The 22,335-nt window shown below is 42.4% G+C and overlaps 1 protein-coding gene across 1 annotated transcript; it reads left to right on the top strand.

The window, feature by feature from the left end:
• The first annotated feature begins 210 nt into the window (after positions 1-210).
• On the top strand, positions 211-22,108 carry LOC139545007 (cytosolic arginine sensor for mTORC1 subunit 1-like). The gene is made up of 9 exons (XM_071352316.1): positions 211-557; positions 4,962-5,032; positions 7,207-7,400; positions 10,744-10,879; positions 11,166-11,289; positions 11,520-11,630; positions 14,312-14,394; positions 14,540-14,634; positions 20,862-22,108. The coding sequence occupies exons 1-9, from the start codon at positions 445-447 to the stop codon at positions 20,928-20,930; spliced, it is 996 nt and encodes a 331-aa protein (XP_071208417.1). The 5' UTR covers positions 211-444; the 3' UTR covers positions 20,931-22,108.
• The last annotated feature ends 227 nt before the right edge of the window (positions 22,109-22,335 follow it).

The raw sequence follows: 22,335 nt of genomic DNA on the forward strand, positions 1-22,335 counted from the left end.
TATTTCAGACCCCAAGTTACAAACAGTGTTCTAGAATTGTTATTGTTTTGTGTATAGGTGTGATAATTAGGCTATGGGTATCAGATATTGTTATATCAGAATATGTTATTATACACTCTCATTCGTATTTATTTGGACAGTGAAGCTAAAACTTTTAATTTGGACAAATTCACTTGTGTAGCTTTAAGAGCAGGGGGCGTGTTATTATATGATGCCTTTTATTTGAATATACAGTAGTGGAGTCAGATTGCGTCTGATGATTTTCCTCTTTATCTGTGACTGACTAATTAATGCAAGACATACAGTTAACTAAGCAGCGAGCGTCTAGTACCCAGGAATGAAAATAACTCTCAAAACGTTAATTTAGGAACCTTTTATTGGATCGTTCATGCAAATAGTCAGGGATTCATTCAAACCAACGAGGGGATTGCGCTATTCAGAACCATGGATTTGCACATTCTGGATCACAGACTGCGAGTGACCAGCATTTGCAAAAATGGTCTGGTCAATTTCACTCACCCCCTCATCAAACTCATTTTCCTGCGGAACAGAGCAAGGTAAGGTTGTTTGCATGTCGAGATTATTTTAGCTAATTTAAAATCGTCAGCGATCCTAAAACCCGCAACAACAAAAAATAGTTCACACTCGCTGATAGCAGACATGCTTGCTAGCTAACGTTTGCTAATTTGTTAATCCTGTCTCACATTCATTTGCTATGTAAATGTTATGATATACTGTAGTTAGCGACGCTATCCCGTTCAATTAAGGCCGTAATTGTGCATGTCATGCTATGTCAATGTAGCCAGCTGCACCCCTAAACAATGATTAAAACGTGGACCAAAGGTAACCAAACAATTTAATGTGGTACACTGTTTATTGTACTTGTCGTCAATGAATGAGCACACCAGTTCAAAATGTATTAGTGTTTAATTTTCAATACTAATATCAGTCTTTCATTTGCTGAACAGTAGCTCAGTAAATGTAGCTAGTATTTGAGTGATCATTAGAAAACCTAAAGTATGTTTAGTTGTTATAGGCCTATTGGTAACTATGCCAACAAACAAAACACGTATTCAGTGGTCAGATACAGGTAGTCTTTGGGCAAAGTAATTAGGCTAGTCAACCCCACCTCACTTTCACTGTTTTCTATTCAGGTACTTGTCTGTTCTTACATGATATGATGATGAAAGCACTTTCCTTTCAATGGGACCTGATCACTTCCCTAAGACTTGTCTTGTCATGGCAAAGGCAGCTCTCTGGAAATTCATCTTTAAAGAGCCTGAATATAAAGCTTTTAATGTGTCTGGAACGGATGGTGGCTGCAGTGGCAATTTTTAGTTAATCCCTGGAAATCCTGCCTTTGTTATGTAATTGTTTATGACTCGGCCTGTCCTGCATATGCATCAGCCGGAAGAAAGGATTAAACATCTGGCAGATACTATACAGGCTAGCAGTATATTATATAGTAGTAGCCTATGTAATGGTAGGCCTATGTATTCAGAGGTGGAAAGGAGGCTCAACATACACGGTAGGCCTACATAGTTTGGGAAGAAATGCCATCCATGCCAAGTTGGAGAAGGCTTGGAGAAGGTGATTTTATAGCCTAGACCCCACTTTGTGTTCTGCGAGGTCTAAGCAGCTCTACCGGCTGTCTTCAAGGACTTGCTTATCATAAAAGTTTCACAGATCAATCCAGTAACATCAGTCTACCAGTTCAGGCGCCGTACTCCTCTGACAAGCGTCACTGATGATAGATTTGGCCTTGACCCAACCCCCCACCCCCCCCGACACTTCCTTTAGACGTGTAGAGACATGTACACACTGGATATATTGCTCAATGATAGCTTCTAAAGGTGTTAGTCACCTAAAGAGTTTCTCAGCTTCTCCCTCCAGTGAGTCATTAGTAGGTTATTCATTGTACCTGCTGGCCTATGGGTACACTTCATGACAGGTCAGCTACTAGGGTTGAATCCAAAGAAAAGTCAGAATGAAGTAGAATTGCCCTGTCATGCAGTAACAGCTTAGGGACTTAGGCTGTTAGCCTACATGGGTTTTGTCTCTCTTTGTTGTTGCTTTTCTAGTTATGTCATATTCTGTTGTGTCCTGGTTGTTTTCCTGTTTTGGGGTAAGGATCAGGCCATGTGGAAAAATAATGGTTTAGACTGAATTGTTTTGAGTTACCATGAATGCATTTGGGGAACATAACAACAACAATCCTAATATAAACAATGTTTTTTTTAGACCGCTTCACAATATAATTGGTTTTAGACTACAGATCTCCCTCTGCAATAAATTAGAATATTTGGCACAAAATCACTCAAAAGCAAACAACCATAGAAGGAATTTTAAGGATAGGCTACCTAACCACTCGGCAGTCAGCACAGTATAGTAGTAAACAGATCTTGTAGGCTGTTTTCTTGTTACAGCTCTGTCTGACAGTTTCTTCAGTAGCACCATTTTCATTCCTCAACAATCTGTTGTAGAATATCTGTAGGAGTGTATTATTGAATCTTAAGTAGCCTACTCTAGTGTTCAGCTGGTAATGGTAACTTTATTGATCATCTCTCTCTCTCACCAAGTTTCTGTTTCTTCTTGTCAGTGTTATTCTTCTGCTGAAATAAGCACTGTCAGCCTACATGATAAGGGTTTGAAGGAAAGGAGAAGGATTATCTCTCACCCAGCTGAATTTAGTGTCTGCTACAGTGTTCATCTGTAAGGCTGTGGTGGTGGTCAGGGATGCACACTCATACTGTATAATGTTAGCCAGTAGCCTATGTTGCTGCCTGCCTGCCCCCTTACCTCTGCAGCTTGCTAACGAGAGAGCATGGGTAGCAACTCTTTTTTTTTTTCATTTGCCTTCTACAGTAGGCAGTCACGGGCCCTGGGTTAGCAGCAGGGGGAGAGCTGGGTAAACTTCATCCATTGTTCATTGGAAGACATTCTGTGAAAGTGGAACGCCCATTAGGTCAGCCTCTAGCCAACCACAAGTTTAGACACAAACACCATGTTCATCCAGAGTTGGTGGGAGATGGTTCATAACACAGAACGCCATCACGGCTCACAACCCTCACCTTTCCTCTGATGGAACGCCAGTTCTCTCCTCTGTATTGGTAAAGAACATCATTTTGAGTGCCATTTTTTTCAAGTCTCTCTCTTTCACACTCACTTTTTCTCTTTCACTTGCTCTCTTCCCCTCACACCACAAAATAAATAAATAGTTTATCACCAATCATAAATGTGCTGACTGTGCCTTTTGTTGCATCATGGAGACACATGAGACTGGGGACACATGAGAATGGATGTTTACTTTTATCATCTAAGGCTGGAATAAAGAATTAGAATGTTAAACCTCCGTGTCAGGGCCGCAGATGTTTTGTAGAAGCTTTTATAGAAAATGTAGAATGACTAGCACAGAAACAGGAAACTATCCTAACCCAGCAACAGCGTCACGTAGATAGGAAGTTAAATACCCAGCTCCAAACCATTTTAAGAATGTGCCTGCATCAATTAGGCTACACTCTCCCTTTGGTAAAAAAAATATTATCATTAATGAGCTTTTAAATGTTTGCAACCTTAACAAAGCAGACTACCTGTTAGCACCATCCTCTCCCCCTTCTTCTTGCAGGCTTTACAATAACACGTCGGAAATCTAGCACTAAATTCCGAGGTTGAGAATGAAGCAAACCTTCACTGGCCTCGTTCATGCTCTGACGGGCACTGGGCTACCTAGCCGTATGTAGCTGTAGAGCCGGACAGGGTGAGAGGTCAACAGGAAGGGCTGACTGTGAGGTGACAGTAGACAATGGTCTGCTGAGTTAGCTCGCTGCCTTGCTCGCTCTACAGATGGCTGGGTGGAGCTATGTATTTTGTCCCCTCTCACTGGTTGCGTCCGAAATGGTACCCTATTCCCTACTGTATGGTGTGCAGTACACTACTCTGTAGGGAATAGGGTGCCATTTCAGATGCACGACTCTCTCTGGATTGATTGCCCTCTCTCATGAAACCAGCGGATTACGTTTTGCTGAGTAGAACCCTGTACAGGATTCTAGTGTTATACAGATGGGTGGATAGCCATGGGGGGGGGGGGGGGGGGGCGACGTTTTCTAACGACAGCAGAGAGGGATGTTGCTGTCTGTTGCTGAGGCAGAATAACACTGAAGAGGAAGGTGTTGCGCTGTTTAATCATCCAGAAGATTGGTCTGACTAACTCTGCGTTCGTGACAACGACCATAGGAGTTGACTATACAAGTCTACAGGACCAACTGATCTGGGGCCAGGCTATTTCCTCCTCTGTTTTGCAGCAACCTTGCAAGGGAGAAGAGGTGTGGTCTTGAATGAGCCACATACTGTATGTTTATGCTGAATGGACTTCCTGTTCTTTCACTCCTCTCCTGCAAAACTTCTACTTTGTATTATGCATAGTCCTCGTGAACCGATCTCTCCTGCTGGCCAGGGGGCAGTCTGCCACAAAGACAACATTGTGGACAGAGTGTCTCCAAAACTCCTCTGTCTCTGAGACCAAAGTATTTTGGGTTCAGGCCTGAAATAATGAAGCCAGTCGGAGTCCCCCGCTTACCCCAATGTACCCAGTGTTCCCCACTGCTAGGCAGCACAGCATTTGGCCTAATGAATGGGGCCCTCGAAAGAAGGACCGATCTGCCGTCCCATCTCAGAACGGCCGGGTTTGGCTCGGCTCTCTCTAGGATTAAAAAACACAGTGGGTGATTGAAGCAAAGCAGAGCCTTGTTCGATTGGGTGCACACATTGTGAGCAGACCAGGCATGCCGGGGGAATATTGGCACAGTGAAGACTAGAGTTTGGTGCTTGGCCAGAGGGCACTAGGTTTAAATCACCCCTAACTCACACACCATCGCCATACTACACAGTAACACTCATAGTGGCAATATGTTTTAGTTTGTTCTGAAAATGGTGATCTAATCTTCTCTCTCCCTTTCTCTCAGATGCAAGTTCTTCAGTTTGACAGAGACCCCAGAGAACTACACTGTTGTACTGGATGAAGAGGGATTTAAAGGTAAATGAGTCCTCCTTTGTATCAACCAGAGATGCACCACTTAACAAACCTCCACCCCCAGCCTATTCTCAATCACACTCCCTTAACATCCTGAAGTCAACAACTTCAACGTCACGTTTTTTTTTATGGCCGATACTCTTTTTCTTTGGAGGTATTTTATTCCCAATGTCTGTATCTCACAGATGTAGTTGACATTACAGGCACATATTGCCTCCAGGCCTTCTCTCTCTTTCTGTCTATTTTAAGAGGTGAAAGCTGGTGCAGAGAAGCCACAAGGGGCTGCTTCTGACAAATGATTCCAACCGGAACAGTTCCCCTTTTGAAGGGGAATAGATAGAGAGAAAGAAGCAGAGCAGAGCCTTGCAACACAATTAGACCCAACCAAATCATGAGAAAACAAAAAGATAATTGCTTAACTATTTGCACATCATTACAACACTATATAGACATGTCATTTGAAATGTCATTATGCTTTTGGATCTTTGTAAGTGTAATGTTAACTGTTCATTTTTGAGAGCGAGATCAGAGTCCTGGCACTGTTGTGAATAAATACCCTTAGTTTCCCAGCCTGAAAGTGTTGTTTTTCTTCATCCCCTGAAGTAATTGAAGTTCACTTCACACATTTTTAATTCAAACCAGGCTCATCCCTGAGAACACTGAATTGTTGCATGACAGTGCTCTTTTTATGTGGAATGAAATAGTCTCTATAGCAACTAATATAGAAACGCATTGCTATATAAGATTAAATAACATAGCAACAAAATACACTGAACAAAAATATAAAGTGTTGGTCCCATATTTCATGAGCTGAAATAAAAGATACCAGAAATGTTCCAAACACACAAAAAGCTTAATTCTGTCATTGTGTGCACAAATGTGTTTACATCCCTGTTAGTGAGCATTTCTCCTTTGCCAAGATAACCCATCTACCTGACAGGTGACATCTACCTGGTGTGACATATAAAGACCAGTACACAATTCCTGGAAGCTGAAAATGTCCCAGTTCCTCCACGGCCTGCGTGCTCACCAGACATGTCACCAATTGAGCATGTTTGGGTTGCTCTGGGTCGACATGTACGACATCGTGTTCCAGTTCCCGACAATATCCAGCAACTTCGCACAGCCATTGAAGAGGAGTGGGACAACATTCCACAGGCCACCATCAACAGGCTGATCAACTCTATGTGAAGGAGATGTGTCGCGCTGCATGAGGCAAATGGTGGTCACACCAGATACTGACTCGCATCCCTACTTTTTTTTGGTATCTGTGACCAACAGATGCATATCTGTATTCCCAGTCATGTGAAATCCATAGATTAGGGCTTAATTTATTTATTTAAATTGACCGATCTCCTTATATGAACTGTAACTCAGCAAAATCTTTGAAATTGTTGCAGGTTGTGTTTATTTCAATTTATTTTGGTAAACAATTTGTTAAATCCAGTACGATGCATCTGCTAGTGTATTTCACTGTATTTCAAAAGGTGATTGTGCACATATCTCAGTATACAACCCAATATCCTAGTGCACTTTCCTCCCACTTCCTATACTTCCTGTATAAATCAAATATTACATTAAAAGTTTCCCTGTACCGTGCCCATCCTGTGTGAATAGACTGATGCAACTAGAGCGGAGAGTGAGAGGAGGACCTGGTTGAACCCTCCCTGACCCTTGACCCCTTCTCAGACCATAAACACACACACACACACACACACGCTGTTAAGAAGTCTAGCGATAGAAGTACTGCACCAGAATCAGCTTACTCTCCCCAAATCTTAGACTGACCTTAGATCAGTCTCTGGGGGCACTTCATCCTACTCCCAAAATACTGTAGGAACGATGGTGGGGATGTATGGGATGGTGGAGAGTGGATGGCAGTGGGGGTGGGGTCCAATCAGAGGAAATGACTTAAAATAGCTGTGTAGACATAAGGTCAGGTTTGGAAAGTAGCAACTTTGCATTGGGCCTGTATGTACGATTGCTTTTAGAAAGAAGGCTTAACTTAGCTGTGGGTTTTCTGCTCAATACAGTATAGACCATTAGTGGATAGTCTTTGTTTGAGTGAAGTGGTGTGTGTGTGTGTGTGTGTGTGTGTGTGTGTGTGTGTGTGTGTGTGTGTGTGTGTGTGTGTGTGTGTGTTCTGACATTACCTAACCACCCCTCTCCCCCTGCAGAGCTGCAGCCCTCGGAGCATCTACTGGTCGAAAGTTCCGTGTGGCTGCCACTCAACGTGGTCTCCAACGGCAACTCCTCCAGCAGCTCGCAGGCGGTGGGCGTGACCAAAATTGCTAAGTCTGTCATCGCCCCATTGGCCCAGCAGCACGTGTCAGTCTTCATGCTCTCGACCTATCAGACGGACTTCATCCTGGTGAGTCCCCTGTCTCTGTGACCCCTTCAGTTATTACCTGCTGGGGCTTATTGAGTTGTCTGATGTGATTCTTTCATTGTTTTTCAATGTAATGTAATAGGCCTACAGGCCTCTGAACATTCTGTAACGTTACTCCCTCCTAAACGTGCCCCTGGTGTCTAACCATTACAACAGTTGCTAAGCGATAGCCATAGGCATCATGCCCATAGGGGGCACAAGGGCACAGATTTGTCCTAATTTTTCAGATTTTAAATGAATTACTGATCTTCCTTTTTAAGCCCACATGTTATCATTATTTATAAAAAGGAGGAGGGGGCACACTGACTGGACCAAGTAAAGTGTGCCCCCCCCTATTTTCCCAAGTAAGTGGTTCCTTCCAAGGTGCGCCTCAGAGCAAAGACACACAGCGTTTGATCTCCCTATAGCTGCCCGTGATGTGCAGGACTCTCAGGAGGTATGCTTGTAAATTAATTTGATCAAGCTATGTAGCCTACTGATTCCTTCTTGATGAGTACATTTAAAAATATATATATTATTGGTTCTCTCTAATACCTCATAACTAGCTACCAAGCCATTTTAGGCTATTAATCAAGTTCGAGTAGCTTGTCTAATTATCTTAGCTGGCATGCCTGCTGGCAAGGTTGCTAGACTTTAGAAAAGCAAGCAATAACTAAATACTGAATAAGACTCGCATTCCTTTCAATATTTTACCCAGATTTTAGCAGAGAAGCATATTTAGTTCCTTTAACAAAAGAACCATCAGTCAGGAGGATACAGACAGCTCAAGAGGTATGCTTTAATATGCAGAAAAATAAACAGACTTTTGACATAGAATTAAGCATAGGGATTATGACTCTATTGCAGGAATAAGCTGTTTCAGGTGTTTGAATTTTTTTAAATTCTCGAACTCAAACCTGCCATCCTCACTTACTTTGTGTCCCCTCAAATCCGTGTCAAAAAATAGCATATTACACAATGATGGAAGCAATGGGTCAAAACAGTGGGTCAAAGCGTTGCATGTAACGGAAGACGGCGATGATAAGTTGTGATGAAGTAGGTATAGCTTTGCAAAGCAGTTGCATTTGTCCCACTCCAAACGTAAAATAAATTTTATAAGTACAAATAGGCCATTAGTCTATTAGAAGTAATAGAAGTGACTACAATGTAGCTTCTTTTTATTTTTCTCCCAATGTCACTGACTGTCAGCCCGTATGTTGTCCGCTTACTGTAGGTGAGGTAGAAGGACCTGGCTGTCGTTATTAATACTGTCTTACTGTAGGTGAGGGAGAAGGACCTGGCTGTCGTTATTAATACTGTCTTACTGTAGGTGAGGGAGAAGGACCTGGTTGTCGTTATTAATACTGTCTTACTGTAGGTGAGGGAGAAGGACCTGGCTGTCATTATTAATACTGTCTTACTGTAGGTGAGGTAGAAGGACCTGGCTGTCGTTATTAATACTGTCTTACTGTAGGTGAGGTAGAAGGACCTGGTTGTCGTTATTAATACTGTCTTACTGTAGGTGAGGGAGAAGGACCTGGTTGTCGTTATTAATACTGTCTTACTGTAGGTGAGGTAGAAGGACCTGGCTGTCGTTATTAATACTGTCTTACTGTAGGTGAGGGAGAAGGACCTGGTTGTCGTTATTAATACTGTCTTACTGTAGGTGAGGGAGAAGGACCTGGCTGTCGTTATTCATACTGTCTTACTGTAGGTGAGGGAGAAGGACCTGGCTGTCGTTATTCATACTGTCTTACTGTAGGTGAGGGAGAAGGACCTGGCTGTCGTTATTAATACTGTCTTACTGTAGGTGAGGGAGAAGGACCTGGCTGTCGTTATTCATACTGTCTTACTGTAGGTGAGGGAGAAGGACCTGGCTGTCGTTATTAATACTGTCTTACTGTAGGTGAGGTAGAAGGACCTGGCTGTCATTATTAATACTGTCTTACTGTAGGTGAGGGAGAAGGACCTGGCTGTCATTATTAATACTGTCTTACTGTAGGTGAGGGAGAAGGACCTGGCTGTCGTTATTCATACTGTCTTACTGTAGGTGAGGGAGAAGGACCTGGCTGTCGTTATTCATACTGTCTTACTGTAGGTGAGGGAGAAGGACCTGGCTGTCGTTATTAATACTGTCTTACTGTAGGTGATGTAGAAGGACCTGGTTGTCGTTATTAATACTGTCTTACTGTAGGTGAGGGAGAAGGACCTGGCTGTCGTTATTCATACTGTCTTACTGTAGGTGAGGTAGAAGGACCTGGCTGTCGTTATTAATACTGTCTTACTGTAGGTGAGGGAGAAGGACCTGGCTGTCGTTATTCATACTGTCTTACTGTAGGTGAGGGAGAAGGACCTGGCTGTCGTTATTAATACTGTCTTACTGTAGGTGAGGGAGAAGGACCTGGCTGTCGTTATTCATACTGTCTTACTGTAGGTGAGGGAGAAGGACCTGGTTGTCGTTATTCATACTGTCTTACTGTAGGTGAGGGAGAAGGACCTGGCTGTCGTTATTCATACTGTCTTACTGTAGGTGAGGGAGAAGGACCTGGCTGTCGTTATTCATACTGTCTTACTGTAGGTGAGGGAGAAGGACCTGGCTGTCGTTATTCATACTGTCTTACTGTAGGTGAGGGAGAAGGACCTGGCTGTCGTTATTCATACTGTCTTACTGTAGGTGAGGGAGAAGGACCTGGCTGTCGTTATTCATACTGTCTTACTGTAGGTGAGGGAGAAGGACCTGGCTGTCGTTATTAATACTGTCTTACTGTAGGTGAGGGAGAAGGACCTGGCTGTCGTTATTAATACTGTCTTACTGTAGGTGAGGGAGAAGGACCTGGCTGTCGTTATTCATACTGTCTTACTGTAGGTGAGGGAGAAGGACCTGGCTGTCGTTATTAATACTGTCTTACTGTAGGTGAGGGAGAAGGACCTGGCTGTCGTTATTAATACTGTCTTACTGTAGGTGAGGGAGAAGGACCTGGCTGTCGTTATTAATACTGTCTTACTGTAGGTGAGGGAGAAGGACCTGGCTGTCGTTATTCATACTGTCTTACTGTAGGTGAGGGAGAAGGACCTGGCTGTCGTTATTCATACTGTCTTACTGTAGGTGAGGGAGAAGGACCTGGCTGTCGTTATTCATACTGTCTTACTGTAGGTGAGGGAGAAGGACCTGGCTGTCGTTATTAATACTGTCTTACTGTAGGTGAGGGAGAAGGACCTGGCTGTCGTTATTAATACTGTCTTACTGTAGGTGAGGGAGAAGGACCTGGCTGTCGTTATTCATACTGTCTTACTGTAGGTGAGGGAGAAGGACCTGGCTGTCGTTATTCATACTGTCTTACTGTAGGTGAGGGAGAAGGACCTGGCTGTCGTTATTAACACACTGGAGGAAGAGTTCAACATCTACAGAGAGGTGGGGGGAGAGTACTCGGCTGTTCTCTGCCAAGATGTCCGCAATGGCTTCCAGAAGAACGGCAAAGAAGGTACGTCGCAGCAGGGGGAGGGGAGGGGAGGGGAGGGGTGAGACTGAATGTATTGGAGGGAGTCACAGAAAGGGACAGACAGAGAGAATATATAATCTGTCTGTGCTGTTTTTTGAGGGAACTATGGGTAACAGAATAGCAATGTTTTCCAATAAAATCCCCCCACATGATAAAGTGAAGACATGCTTGTACTCTATAACACTACTTCTCACTGTTCCAGTGCTATAGGTTATTTCAGGTTGGGCTCAGGTTCTAAACTATTATTACCCTTCTGTTTCATATCCAGCCCCCCAGCTGACAGTGCACCCTTTGCTGATACCTCAGAACCAGTTCTGTGTGATGAGTCTGGACCCAGACACTCTGCCTGCCATCGCAACAACACTCATCGACGTGCTCTTCTACTCCAACAGGTGAGCTCTGCTCCACGCAAAACCCTTGTCCCTTTTATCAGAGTTGTTGCCTTACCAGTTCAAGTCAAGATGGCTGCAGTGTGAAATCCCTCGTTAATGCCGGGTTTATCCTTACTTACGGTAATGCTTCTGCCATATTTTTGTAAAAAAAAACAAAAAAACAGTTGTTTTAAGACGGCACATAAGTGTTCTTATTCTGAGTCTATGGTGTAAATGATTTTCTTCCCCAGTCCTAAAGAGGGCGCTCTTCCCAGCCAGGACCTGGATTGTATCAAGTTCTTTTCCTTCTCTCTGATCGATGGCTACGTCTCTCTGGTCATGGACACAGAGGCACAAAGACAGTAAGACTAATCTCCTCTCACTTCTCTTACATCTGAGCTGCCTTAGTTTCACTTTGTGGGTGGTCAATGGTGGCATAGCGGTTAGAGCAGTTAGAGCGTAACCAAAAGATTGCTACTGTAGTTAGAATCCTTGAGTCAAGACGGTAAAAAATGTCTGTGCCCTTCAGCAAGGCACTTAACCCTAATTGCTCCAGGGTCCCCATTGATAATGGCTGACCCTGGCCGTGACCCCACTCTCTGAGGGTCTTAAGATATGCAAAACCAAACTCCCCCATCTCCATTTCACACATGCGTATAATACACACAGGAAATAGGACATATAAGCACCCACCTAATTATTATTTGTAATATTTTTTTCTTAGCAGTCAAACTGCCGACGCGTTCATGTCATGTGACATGCACACGTCATTGTAATAGTATTTGGAAGATGAATACACAACGCAGAGTTTGAGAGGACTAAAAATTAGAGTACTAATGGTCAATAGCGAATTGTAAGTAGGAGTTGTGTTTCAGTTCAACATCTGTGGAATGTCACTCCTGAACTCAGAGCAACGTGTTCTACGTGGGCCACGTTTTCATTGGTCTGTACATTGAGTCTGGAGTTGGATACTTGTTATTTGGCCATTGGCCAAGTTGTCCTGCAAGGACTTCTGATTGGTCAACCCCAGGCTAGGGTGGGGGGTTATAAGTGGCATCCTGTCCTTTGTTCTGAAGGGGGGAAATGCTGAGGACAGGGGGAGACTGAACATCTGCCTCCCAGCATAACATCTTGATTTGTCCTCTCTGAATAAACCTATTTTTCTACCCCTGATTTGCTTTGGAGTTTGTGTTATTGAAGAATAGACATAAATTGCTAACATCATGTAGACGTTGTTTACACGTGACACTTACATGTTACGTGTCAGTTTAATATTTCATATCTGACAATGAACATGTACATGAAATGTCCATCTTATACAATGAAACAAATCTTATAAGACAACCCTATGCTTAGCATGACAGTAATATAGTACATGTAGCTAAAATAGGCCTATCACAAAGAACAGTAACAACTTGTTTTATGGTATATAAGAAAAAAGATTAGGCTAGTTAATATGCAGCCGGCACTCCTGGATCTAGGCCTAAAGTGCCATCGCAATGTATTCAGACTCTTTTTGTTATTATTCCACATTTTGTTACATTACAGCCTTATTCTAAAATGGATTACTTAAAAAAAAAAAAAATAGGAACATGTTTCATTTCATCCATTTTAGAATAAGGCTGTAATGTAACTGTGGGAAAAGGGAAGGGGTCTGAATACTTTCCGAATACACTGTATTTCAAAAATAAATATGGACAGCACCCAGTGCTGAAAGTTGAGTAGGCCAATTTACTAAAAGCTTTATTGGAGCCCTATTTAAGAAATAAGTAGGGTAGTCTTACCTGTTTGACAGACCCAATTATGCTATATTGGTCGTTATTTCCTCCAATAGGGAGAGTCTCGCCAGATCTTTCCAAAAGTGCTAGGAAATCAAATGCATCATCATTTTTACCCAGGCCTATTATTTTCCCATTTCAATCGTATATGACAACACCATGCTTGACATGACTTCTATCAGAAATTTTGCACGGAAACCTCCTCGGCCCTAAAAGTCCTCGCTTCCGGTCCTAAAAGTCCTCGCTCCGTGAGAGAAGCAGACATGAAAGAGAACTTTAGCCTACCGATGTCAACTAGATTTTTCATGCATTCATCATTCTATTGATTTATAACATTATTATGGTGAGCAAGGCTTCAATTCGTATTCTAGAGTAACAAGTAGGCTAATGACAAGCTGCATGTATCCAATTTTTGTTGACGAACAAATAGCCTACCAAATGGCAGAAATTATCAGCAGAAACATATCAAAAAAACAATAGAAATTAAATGTTTCAAGTTGTCACATGCACAAGTACAGTGAAATGCCTTTCTTGCAAGCACTAAACATAACAATGCAGTAATCAATAACAATGTAATACAGCAAATAACATGAGGCCTAGTGCTTATTTGACTCTTTTTCACACCTTGCTTTATTTGAAAGGATTTGACGATGGTTAGTTTAAGACTTCGAGGAAAACAGTGCAGCGGGTCATGATAGGCCTACACAGTTGAAGACATCACGCACGGGCCCCAAGGGCTATAAGCAAAGCAGCAAAGTTGATGGACACCTTAGAGACAGTGGATTGATGCATGTTGTATATATTACTATTGTTATTCAAAATGTGCCTGCAGTGCCATATAAGACATGTCAAACTCACAGAGGGCCGAGTGTCTCCGGGTTACGCTCTTCCTTTGTACTTGATTGAGGAATTAAGGTCACTGGTTAGTAAGGAACTCTCCTCACCTGGTTGTATCTGTCTTAATTGAAAGGAAAAAACAAAAACCAGCAGACACTAGGCCCTCCATGGAATGAGTTTGACACCCCTGATGAAAGAGGACACTTCTTTTGAGCCTAAAATAGAATAAAGAAATATGTAGACCCTCCCGCAGTTGAGACTTTACGGTATTATAATAGCACTATGGCTCCAGGCGTCACACAGACGCTAGTCAGGCGTTCAATGGTAGGCGATAGCCAGATGGTGGGGCTATTGCTCCTCCTGAATTCAGGCCTGTGATACTTGGTAGCAGCAATGACCAACACTGTGTGTGTCTGTGTGTATTCTAGGTTCCCTGCTGATCTTCTCTTCACAAGTTCCTCCAGGGAGCTGTGGAGGATGGTGCGCATTGGGGGACAGCCTCTGGGTTTCGGTAAACTATCTTTTAATCCATCCTCTGAAAGACCCACTATAAGTATGTTAGGATCATGCCCAACTCTAGCCTGGGTAGACTGATACTTATACTGATACCACAAATACTTAATTGTTGATCACTCCATCTCTCTTCTCTTCTCCAGACGAGTGTGGCATTGTTGCCCAGATATCCCAGCCCTTAGCCGACAACGACATCTCAGCCTATTATATCAGCACCTTCAGCTTCGACCATGCCCTGGTGAGCAAGCCTTTAGCTGCTGATGTGACACCCTCTGTCACCCAGCTTTACTCTACAGAACATGGAGTATAGAACTTTAGAAGAGGGTGTGTTCTGATTCTGACCAACAGAGGGCACTGTTCACCCCTGGATAAAGGGTAACGTGTAGTTTAATGACTGTGATCGGTTTTTTTATCCAAGAATACAGTAGCAGGTGTTTGCAACAGGGCTTATAAACATCACAAGAACGTCAGCAGCGCTATCAGATGACAGAATGAATGTTTGATTTGTCAGAGGATGCTAAATCAACCGCTTCCTGTGGACTTTCCAGCTTTTGTTGGTTTGACGTGTCTTCTGCACTATCTGCATAGTTGACACCTGAATGACACCGATAGTTTGACGTGAGATACCTGACTAAGAGATAAGCTGTCAGTCAGAATGCTTCTCATGCTGAAGACAATCGGATTATAAATGGAAAACCATCACGTCGCGGAACCTGACATATTGCTCCTGGACACGCTAAACACCTTCTTCGCCCACTTTGAGGATAACACAGTGCCACCGACGCGGGCCGGTCCCGAGGACTGTAAGCTCTAGTTCTCCGTAGCCGACGTGAGTAAGACGTTTAAGCGTGTTAACCCCCTCAAGGCTGCCTGCCCAGATGGCATCCCTAGCCGCGTCCTCAGAGCATGTGCAGACCTGCTGGCTGGAGTGTTTACGGACATATTCAATCTCTCCCTATCACAGTCTGCTCTCCCCACTTGGTTTAAGATGTCCACCATTGTTTCTGTACCCAAGAAAGCAAAAGTAACTGACCTAAATGACTATCGCCCCGTAGCACTCACTTCTGTCATGAAGTGCTTTGAGAGGCTAGTTAAGGATCATATCACCTTAGCTGACACCCACTGCAATTTGCATACCCCCCCAATAGATCCACGGATGATGCAATCGCCATCGCACTGCACACTGCCCAATCCTATCTGGATGAGGAATACCTATGTAAGAATGCTGTTCATTAACTACAGCTCAGCCTTCAACATGTGGCGATTATGACATTTTGTCAGCTGGGGATTGTCAAGCAAATAACTGCCGGTCTCAAGGTAATTGACTGTTAATTACGTGAACACATTTAGCCTACAAGCCACAGATGCAGACCTTTGGAACATCTACATTTAAAAAAAAGTATAATAAATCAATTTAATATACGCCATCACAATAAATCCATTATTTATTTTGGGTCATAGAAACATGATATGAAGGGTCAGAATATTCAGAAGGCCAGAATAGCGTACGCTTAGTTGTCTGTATGTTAGGCCCCAATATGGCTATGGGCTACACTAGTTCATTTAGCAGACAAGATATGCCTAAAAATCTGTGGTATTATTTTATGGTATGTACAATACAATTGAACTGAATAAAATAGAAAGGTTATTTTTTTCAAACGATTTCCAAGGAAGTGCGCACATGCGGGTATTCTGTGTTGAGTGGTTAACAAAAACAGGTCCTCCTATATGCAAAATCTAGAGTTGTCTTTGCAACTTTAGTTGTGATACAAATGTTGGGTTATATGTTTAGATTTTTAATACATTCTAAGGCTGCATGATGCGACTAATGATGATTTTGAAAAAAGTTGCATGAAAGGCATGAGCTCTGCTTAGTTTTTTGTGCAGGCTGCATACACTTCATCAGTCTCTCATGCACAATTTTTAACAAGCACTTGATAATCTACTAACCAGGCTTCCAGCGTAATGCCATCTAATAAATCCATGCCCTTTGCAGCCAGAGTGGCTGTTGTGCCCTTGGGCTGAATATATTAATTTTAGTTCCCTTCTCCCAAGCACCTCTCAAGCACCTCTCCGAAGCACTCCCTCACATGGCTCGCTCGGATATCTAAATTCTTATTAGCCAATTTCCGTCACGTGATCGGGTCCTTCTCACAGGTATCTCAGCTACAAAAGTAGGCTACAAGTGAATACCAACATATCGGAACGCAACTGCATTCTGAATTCTGAGACGCATATTGAAGATGTTAGAAGAACTGTCTACATTTAACCTTCAACAAGATGAGTAGGCCTAACGAACATTAAAAGCACTAGCCTATGTCAATCTACTCTCCCCCATTAGTACAAAAGTTGACCTATTCTAAAAGTTGTCCTTCTGTGCAATTAATAAATATTCCAAACCTACTCTGGGACAGTTGTGGGACGTGATAGATCCCAAATTAATACAACCACTCGCATGAAATAAAACACTTTTTTAATGCAACACGTTTAGCTTAAAAGGTTGATAGACTATTTCTTCACATTTATAAGCGCAGCAATGCGCACACAGCAGATGGCTATAAGCGCAAATATTCAAAAATGCAATTAACTAATGACCAGCAGCATCAGAGCTTGAAGAAGCCTAGTTACCATGACTAAACGGTCACGATTGGTGACCTCCGGTGTGGCGGTAATACTGTCACTGTAACAGCCCCACTTCAACCCCATAGTACCTTCCAAGCTCATCATTAAGCTCAGGACCCCCGGTCTGAACCTTGCCCTGTGCAACTGGGTCTTGGACTTCCTGATGGGCCGCCCCCCAGGTGGTTAAGGTTGGCAAAAACACCTCCACTACGCTGATCCTCAACACATGGGCCCCACAAGGATGTGTGCTCAGCCACCTCCTGTACTCCCTGTTCATCCATGACTGCGTGGCCACACACGCCTCCAACTCAATCATCAAGTTTGCAGATGACACAACAGCAGTAGCCTGATTACCGACGACAGACGAGACAGGGAGGAGGTGAGGGCTTTGGCGGAGTGGTGCCAGGAAAATAACCTCTCCCTCAAAGTCAACAAAATGAGGAGCTGATCTTGGACTTCAGGAGACAGCAGAGGGAGCACGCCCCCATCCAAATCGAAGGGCCACAGTAAAGAATGTCTTGTTAACAAACTATAGTTTTGGCATGTCGGTTAGGACGTCTACTTTGTGCATGACACAGGTAATTTTTCCAACAATTGTTTACAGACAGATTATTTCACTTATAATTAACTATCACAATTCCAGTGGGTCAGAAGTTTACATACACTAAGTTGGCTATGCCTTTAAACAGCTTGGAAAATTCCAGAAAATTATATGGCTTTAGAAGCTTCTGATAGGCTAATTGACATCAATTGAGTCAATTGGAGGTGTACCTGCCTCTTTGCTTGACATCATGGGAAAATCTAAAGGAATCAGCCAAGACCTCAAAAACAATTGTGGACCTCCACACGTCTGGTTCATCCTTAGGAGCAATTTCCAAATGCCTGAAGGTACCACGTTCATCTGTACAAACAAGTATAAAGTATAAACACCATGGGACCACGCAGCCGTCATACCGCTCAGGAAGGAGACATGTTCTGTCTCCTAGAGATGAATGTACATTGGTGCAAAAAGTGCAAATCAAATCCAGAACAACAGCAAAGGGCCTTGTGAACATGCTGGAGGAAACGGGTACAAAAGTATCTATATCCATAGTAAAACGAGTCCTATATCGACATAATCTGAAAGGCCGCTAGCAAGAAATAAGCCACTGCTCCAAAACTGCCATATAAAAGCCAGACTATGGTTTGCAACTGCACATGGGGACAAAGATCGTACTTTTTGGAGAAATGTTCTCTGGTCTGATTAAATAAAAATAGGACTATTTGGCCATAATGACCATCGCTATGTTTGGAGGAAGAAGGGGGAGGCTTGCAAGCCGAAGAACACCATCCCAACTGTGAAGCACGGGGGTGGCAGCATCATGTTGTGGGGGTGCTTTTGCTGCAGGATAGACTGGTGCACTTCACAAAATAGATGGCATCATGAGGGAGGAAAATGATGTGGATATATTGAAGCAACATCTCAAAACATCAGTCAGGAAGTTACAGCTTGGTCGCAAATGGGTCTTCCAACTGGACAATGACCCCAAGCAGACTTCCAAAGTTGTGGCAAAATGGCTTAAGGACAACAAAGTCAAGGTATTGGAGTGGCCATCACAAAGCCCTGACCTCAATCCCATAGAAAATGTGTGGGCAGACCTGAAAAAGCGTGTGCGAGCAAGGAGGCCTACAAACCTGACTCAGTTACACCAGCTCTGTCAGGAGGAATGGGACAAAATTCACCCAACTTTATTGTGGGAAGCTTGTGAAAGGCTACCTGAAATGTTTGACCCAAGTTAAACAATTTAAAAGCAATGCAACCAAATACTAATTGAGTGTATGTAAACTTCTGACCCACTGGGAATGTGATGAAAGAAATAAAAGCTGAAATAAGTAATTCTCTCTACTATTATTCTGACATTTCACATTCTTCAAATATAGTGGTGATCCAAACTGACTTAAAACAGGGAATTTTTACCAGGATTAAATTGCAGGAATTGTGAAACTGAGTTTAAATGTAGTTGGCTAAAGTGTATGTAAACTTCCGACTTCAACTATATATTGTGTATTCTAGTCAAGGCCATCCTATTCAACTATTGCTGTACATATACAATTGTATCCTACCTATTAATCAGATACACTATATGTTCTATCCACATACTGTCCATTTTTTGTCTTTTATCCCGTCCTATATACTTATACTCCGACATTGCTTGTCCTAATATTTCTTAGTTCCATTCTTTTACTTTTAAATTTGCGTGTATTTTTGCATATTTAAGTGATAATGCCTGAGAAGCCGGTGTTTGGAGGATATATTGGCACGGAGGTTGTTAGGGCCGAGACTTTGTCCCGGGCCTGCAAACCGTGCCAATATATCCTCCAAACACCGACTTCTCGGGCATTATCACTCTTATACAACTGGTTACTAATTTTTTTCAAATAATAATTGACATATTGTATTTAAAAAAATATATTTTGATTAATTTATTCATATTATTTCATTCTTCAAGTAGATATAATCCCGACACACATCTAGGTTTGCTACACAAGTGGGCTGATCATTCGTTCTATCTGTTCAGTTCTGTTCTGTTCGTTCATTCTAAATGTTCCATTGCCATACTGGTTGGCAATGTTCTTATCCCTTGGTTGCTAGCTAGCTAACTACAGCTAACTTAGTCATGTCAAAAAGCCAAAATAACAGCAAAATAGGGACATTTGCGTTTAAGGTGTTTTATATTGACATTTATTTGGATACATCTATATGCGCCCGAGTGGATTATTAATTCTTATTATTAATCGATTATAAATGCCTTTTTTTAAACTTTTTTTGCATGAACTGGTGCACGCATGTTTTGGGGCAGGGCTAGCTGAGAGGAAGTGATAGCCTGTGTGTGTCAGTCAATCACTCAGTTGGGTCTGTACTCCGACTGAGTGATTGACTGATACACTCACTCACAGTCTCTCTCTCTCTCTCTCTCACACACACACACACACACACACACACACACACACACACACACACACACACGGCAGGTGGTTAGAGCGTTGGACCAGTAACCAGAAGGTTGCAAGATCGAATCCCCGAGCTGACAAGGTCAAAATCTGTTCTGCCCCTGAACAAGGCAGTTTACCCACTAGGCCGCCATTGAAAATATGAATTTGTTCTTAACTGACTTGCCTAGTTAAATAAAGGTTACATAAATAAATAAATGAGCTAATGAGGCACGATTTCGCCTGGCATAGAAAATGTGCTCACTCGTCTGGACACTGTCGTTCAGAGGAGCTAACCAACTACACAGCTAACACAATCACTTCAAACTGAAGCTGGAAAGACTGCAAACTAGCTGCATTTTGTTTCGTTTTACCTTTTTTTAAATGACATTTCTTTGTACATTATGGCAGCTGATTCATGATTCATGTCGGAGAGACAGCAAGGTTTATACAAATCTCCGCTGTTGAAAACTAAAATGTTAGTCTAAAGGAAATGTGAGAATGACAAGATGATTTTTCTAGTGGAGATCAAGTTTATTAAGTGCCTGGCTGGACTGATGAGACCGTGGATTGCGCAGTCAGATGGAACAGAATAAATAGGCATTTCAACATCATAGATTTAGCCGGTGGTAACTTGTGGAATAGACAACAGTTGGAATGTGGTTTTAATCTATCAGCATTCAGGATTAGACCTGTTGTATAATGTTAGATATTACTGCACTGTTGGAGCTAGGAACACAAGCATTTCGCTACACCCGCAATAACATCTGCTAAATATGTGTATGTGACCAATATCATTTGATTTAAGATGCTGGTGGAGTAGGAATTGGAACCATATTCCATTCTGTTCTCTTCTCCTGTGTTCTACTGTAGGTACCTGAAGAGGACATAGTGAGTGTGACTAAGATGCTCCAGCAGCACAGGAAAGAGCCAGCCTGCTGATGGCGACCTGACGGCTTGGTCCATACTACTCCCCTCTCCGTGTCCTGGGGCAGTACAGGGCTGAAGAGAGATGCGAACTCCGTGCCTAGACTAGCACTGCAGCGTGAGCAGTATTAACCATAAACTTTGTTGCCATGACCACCAAAAGCGCTTCAAGGAAGGGGTGTCTGAAGAGAGCATCTTGTCTTCCCAGAATCCCCTGGGAGACGCACTGATTGAACGCTGCCAGGACCGCCGACCAATGCACACAATGGGTCAAGGGGATTGGTGAACTGAAGTACAGTTGTGATGATGGTAACACTGTACTTAAGGCCTGCAGGTATAATGCATTATGATGCGGTTATGTTTTCATTAGATGACTTGTTATAGGCATATATAACCCCCTCATGTCTTGTTATCGTCTCATAAAGATCCTGACTAAATAACAGCCATCGAGTCATAGCCCAAGCCTTGTAATAACGCATTATAAACGCTTGTACATGTTTATAACATGTAATAATGTATAATACCTGCAGTTTATAAAATGTAACCGTGAGGGATTTTCTTATGCTACTTACCTGCTTGCCGCAGGGCACAAACATGTTACTAGTACTATAAACAACACGACTGTCTTCCAGTGATGTTTATATCGTAATGCTGTGTCAGAACGCCACCCTTTGTGTCAAAGGTCAAGTTATTTAATGGTTGAGTGAATTATGTGAAGCACAACTTATGCATTGGTAAAAAATGATTCTCCATTGGTGCTTTTTATTCGCCATATCTTCACAAATTGTACTTGTAAGGCACGTAAATGGGATAATCGCACAAAAATAACTGAAGCTGCTCAGTGATGTGTCAGCACAAGTCTTATTTTGGACAATCACATTAGAGAAAAAAGACATACCAAAAAAATAAAAAGTAAAGTTTGAGGTGTATTGGTGGAAATTAGTGTTAATTGTTAAATATATCAGAATTATATTTTCTTGAAAAACGTACGCAGGCAAAACTAGGGGGAAAAAATAACATCCCATAATTACCAGGTTAAAGAGTAGCTTTATTCAGTGCCGTGATGCAGTTTCAACATCAATATTTTTTTAAGGGTCAACATTTCTGTACTTTGTCTTATTCTTCAATTTTCTTTTTCAATTTGCACAATTTAAGAAATGTATTATTAAATAATGTATTGGTTCTGGACTTCATTATGGATACGTTGTCACCTCATTTTTCCCCCAGTTAACATTTGATTGTTAATTTACTTTTGTATGGATGAATTTACACTAAAATAGCTTAGATATGGGTTTGAGACATTACACATACTTTGTCAAACTAAGTTATGCAATGTCTTCATGACAACCGTTGTGTTTCTTCAGTCTTGTTGAGTGGACTTGTAATCTATATTAGATGAGTGGGTGTGCATTTAAATGGG

The sequence above is a fragment of the Salvelinus alpinus genome, chromosome 19, assembly GCF_045679555.1.
Source record: "Salvelinus alpinus chromosome 19, SLU_Salpinus.1, whole genome shotgun sequence".
Classification (NCBI taxonomy): Eukaryota; Metazoa; Chordata; class Actinopteri; order Salmoniformes; family Salmonidae; genus Salvelinus; species Salvelinus alpinus.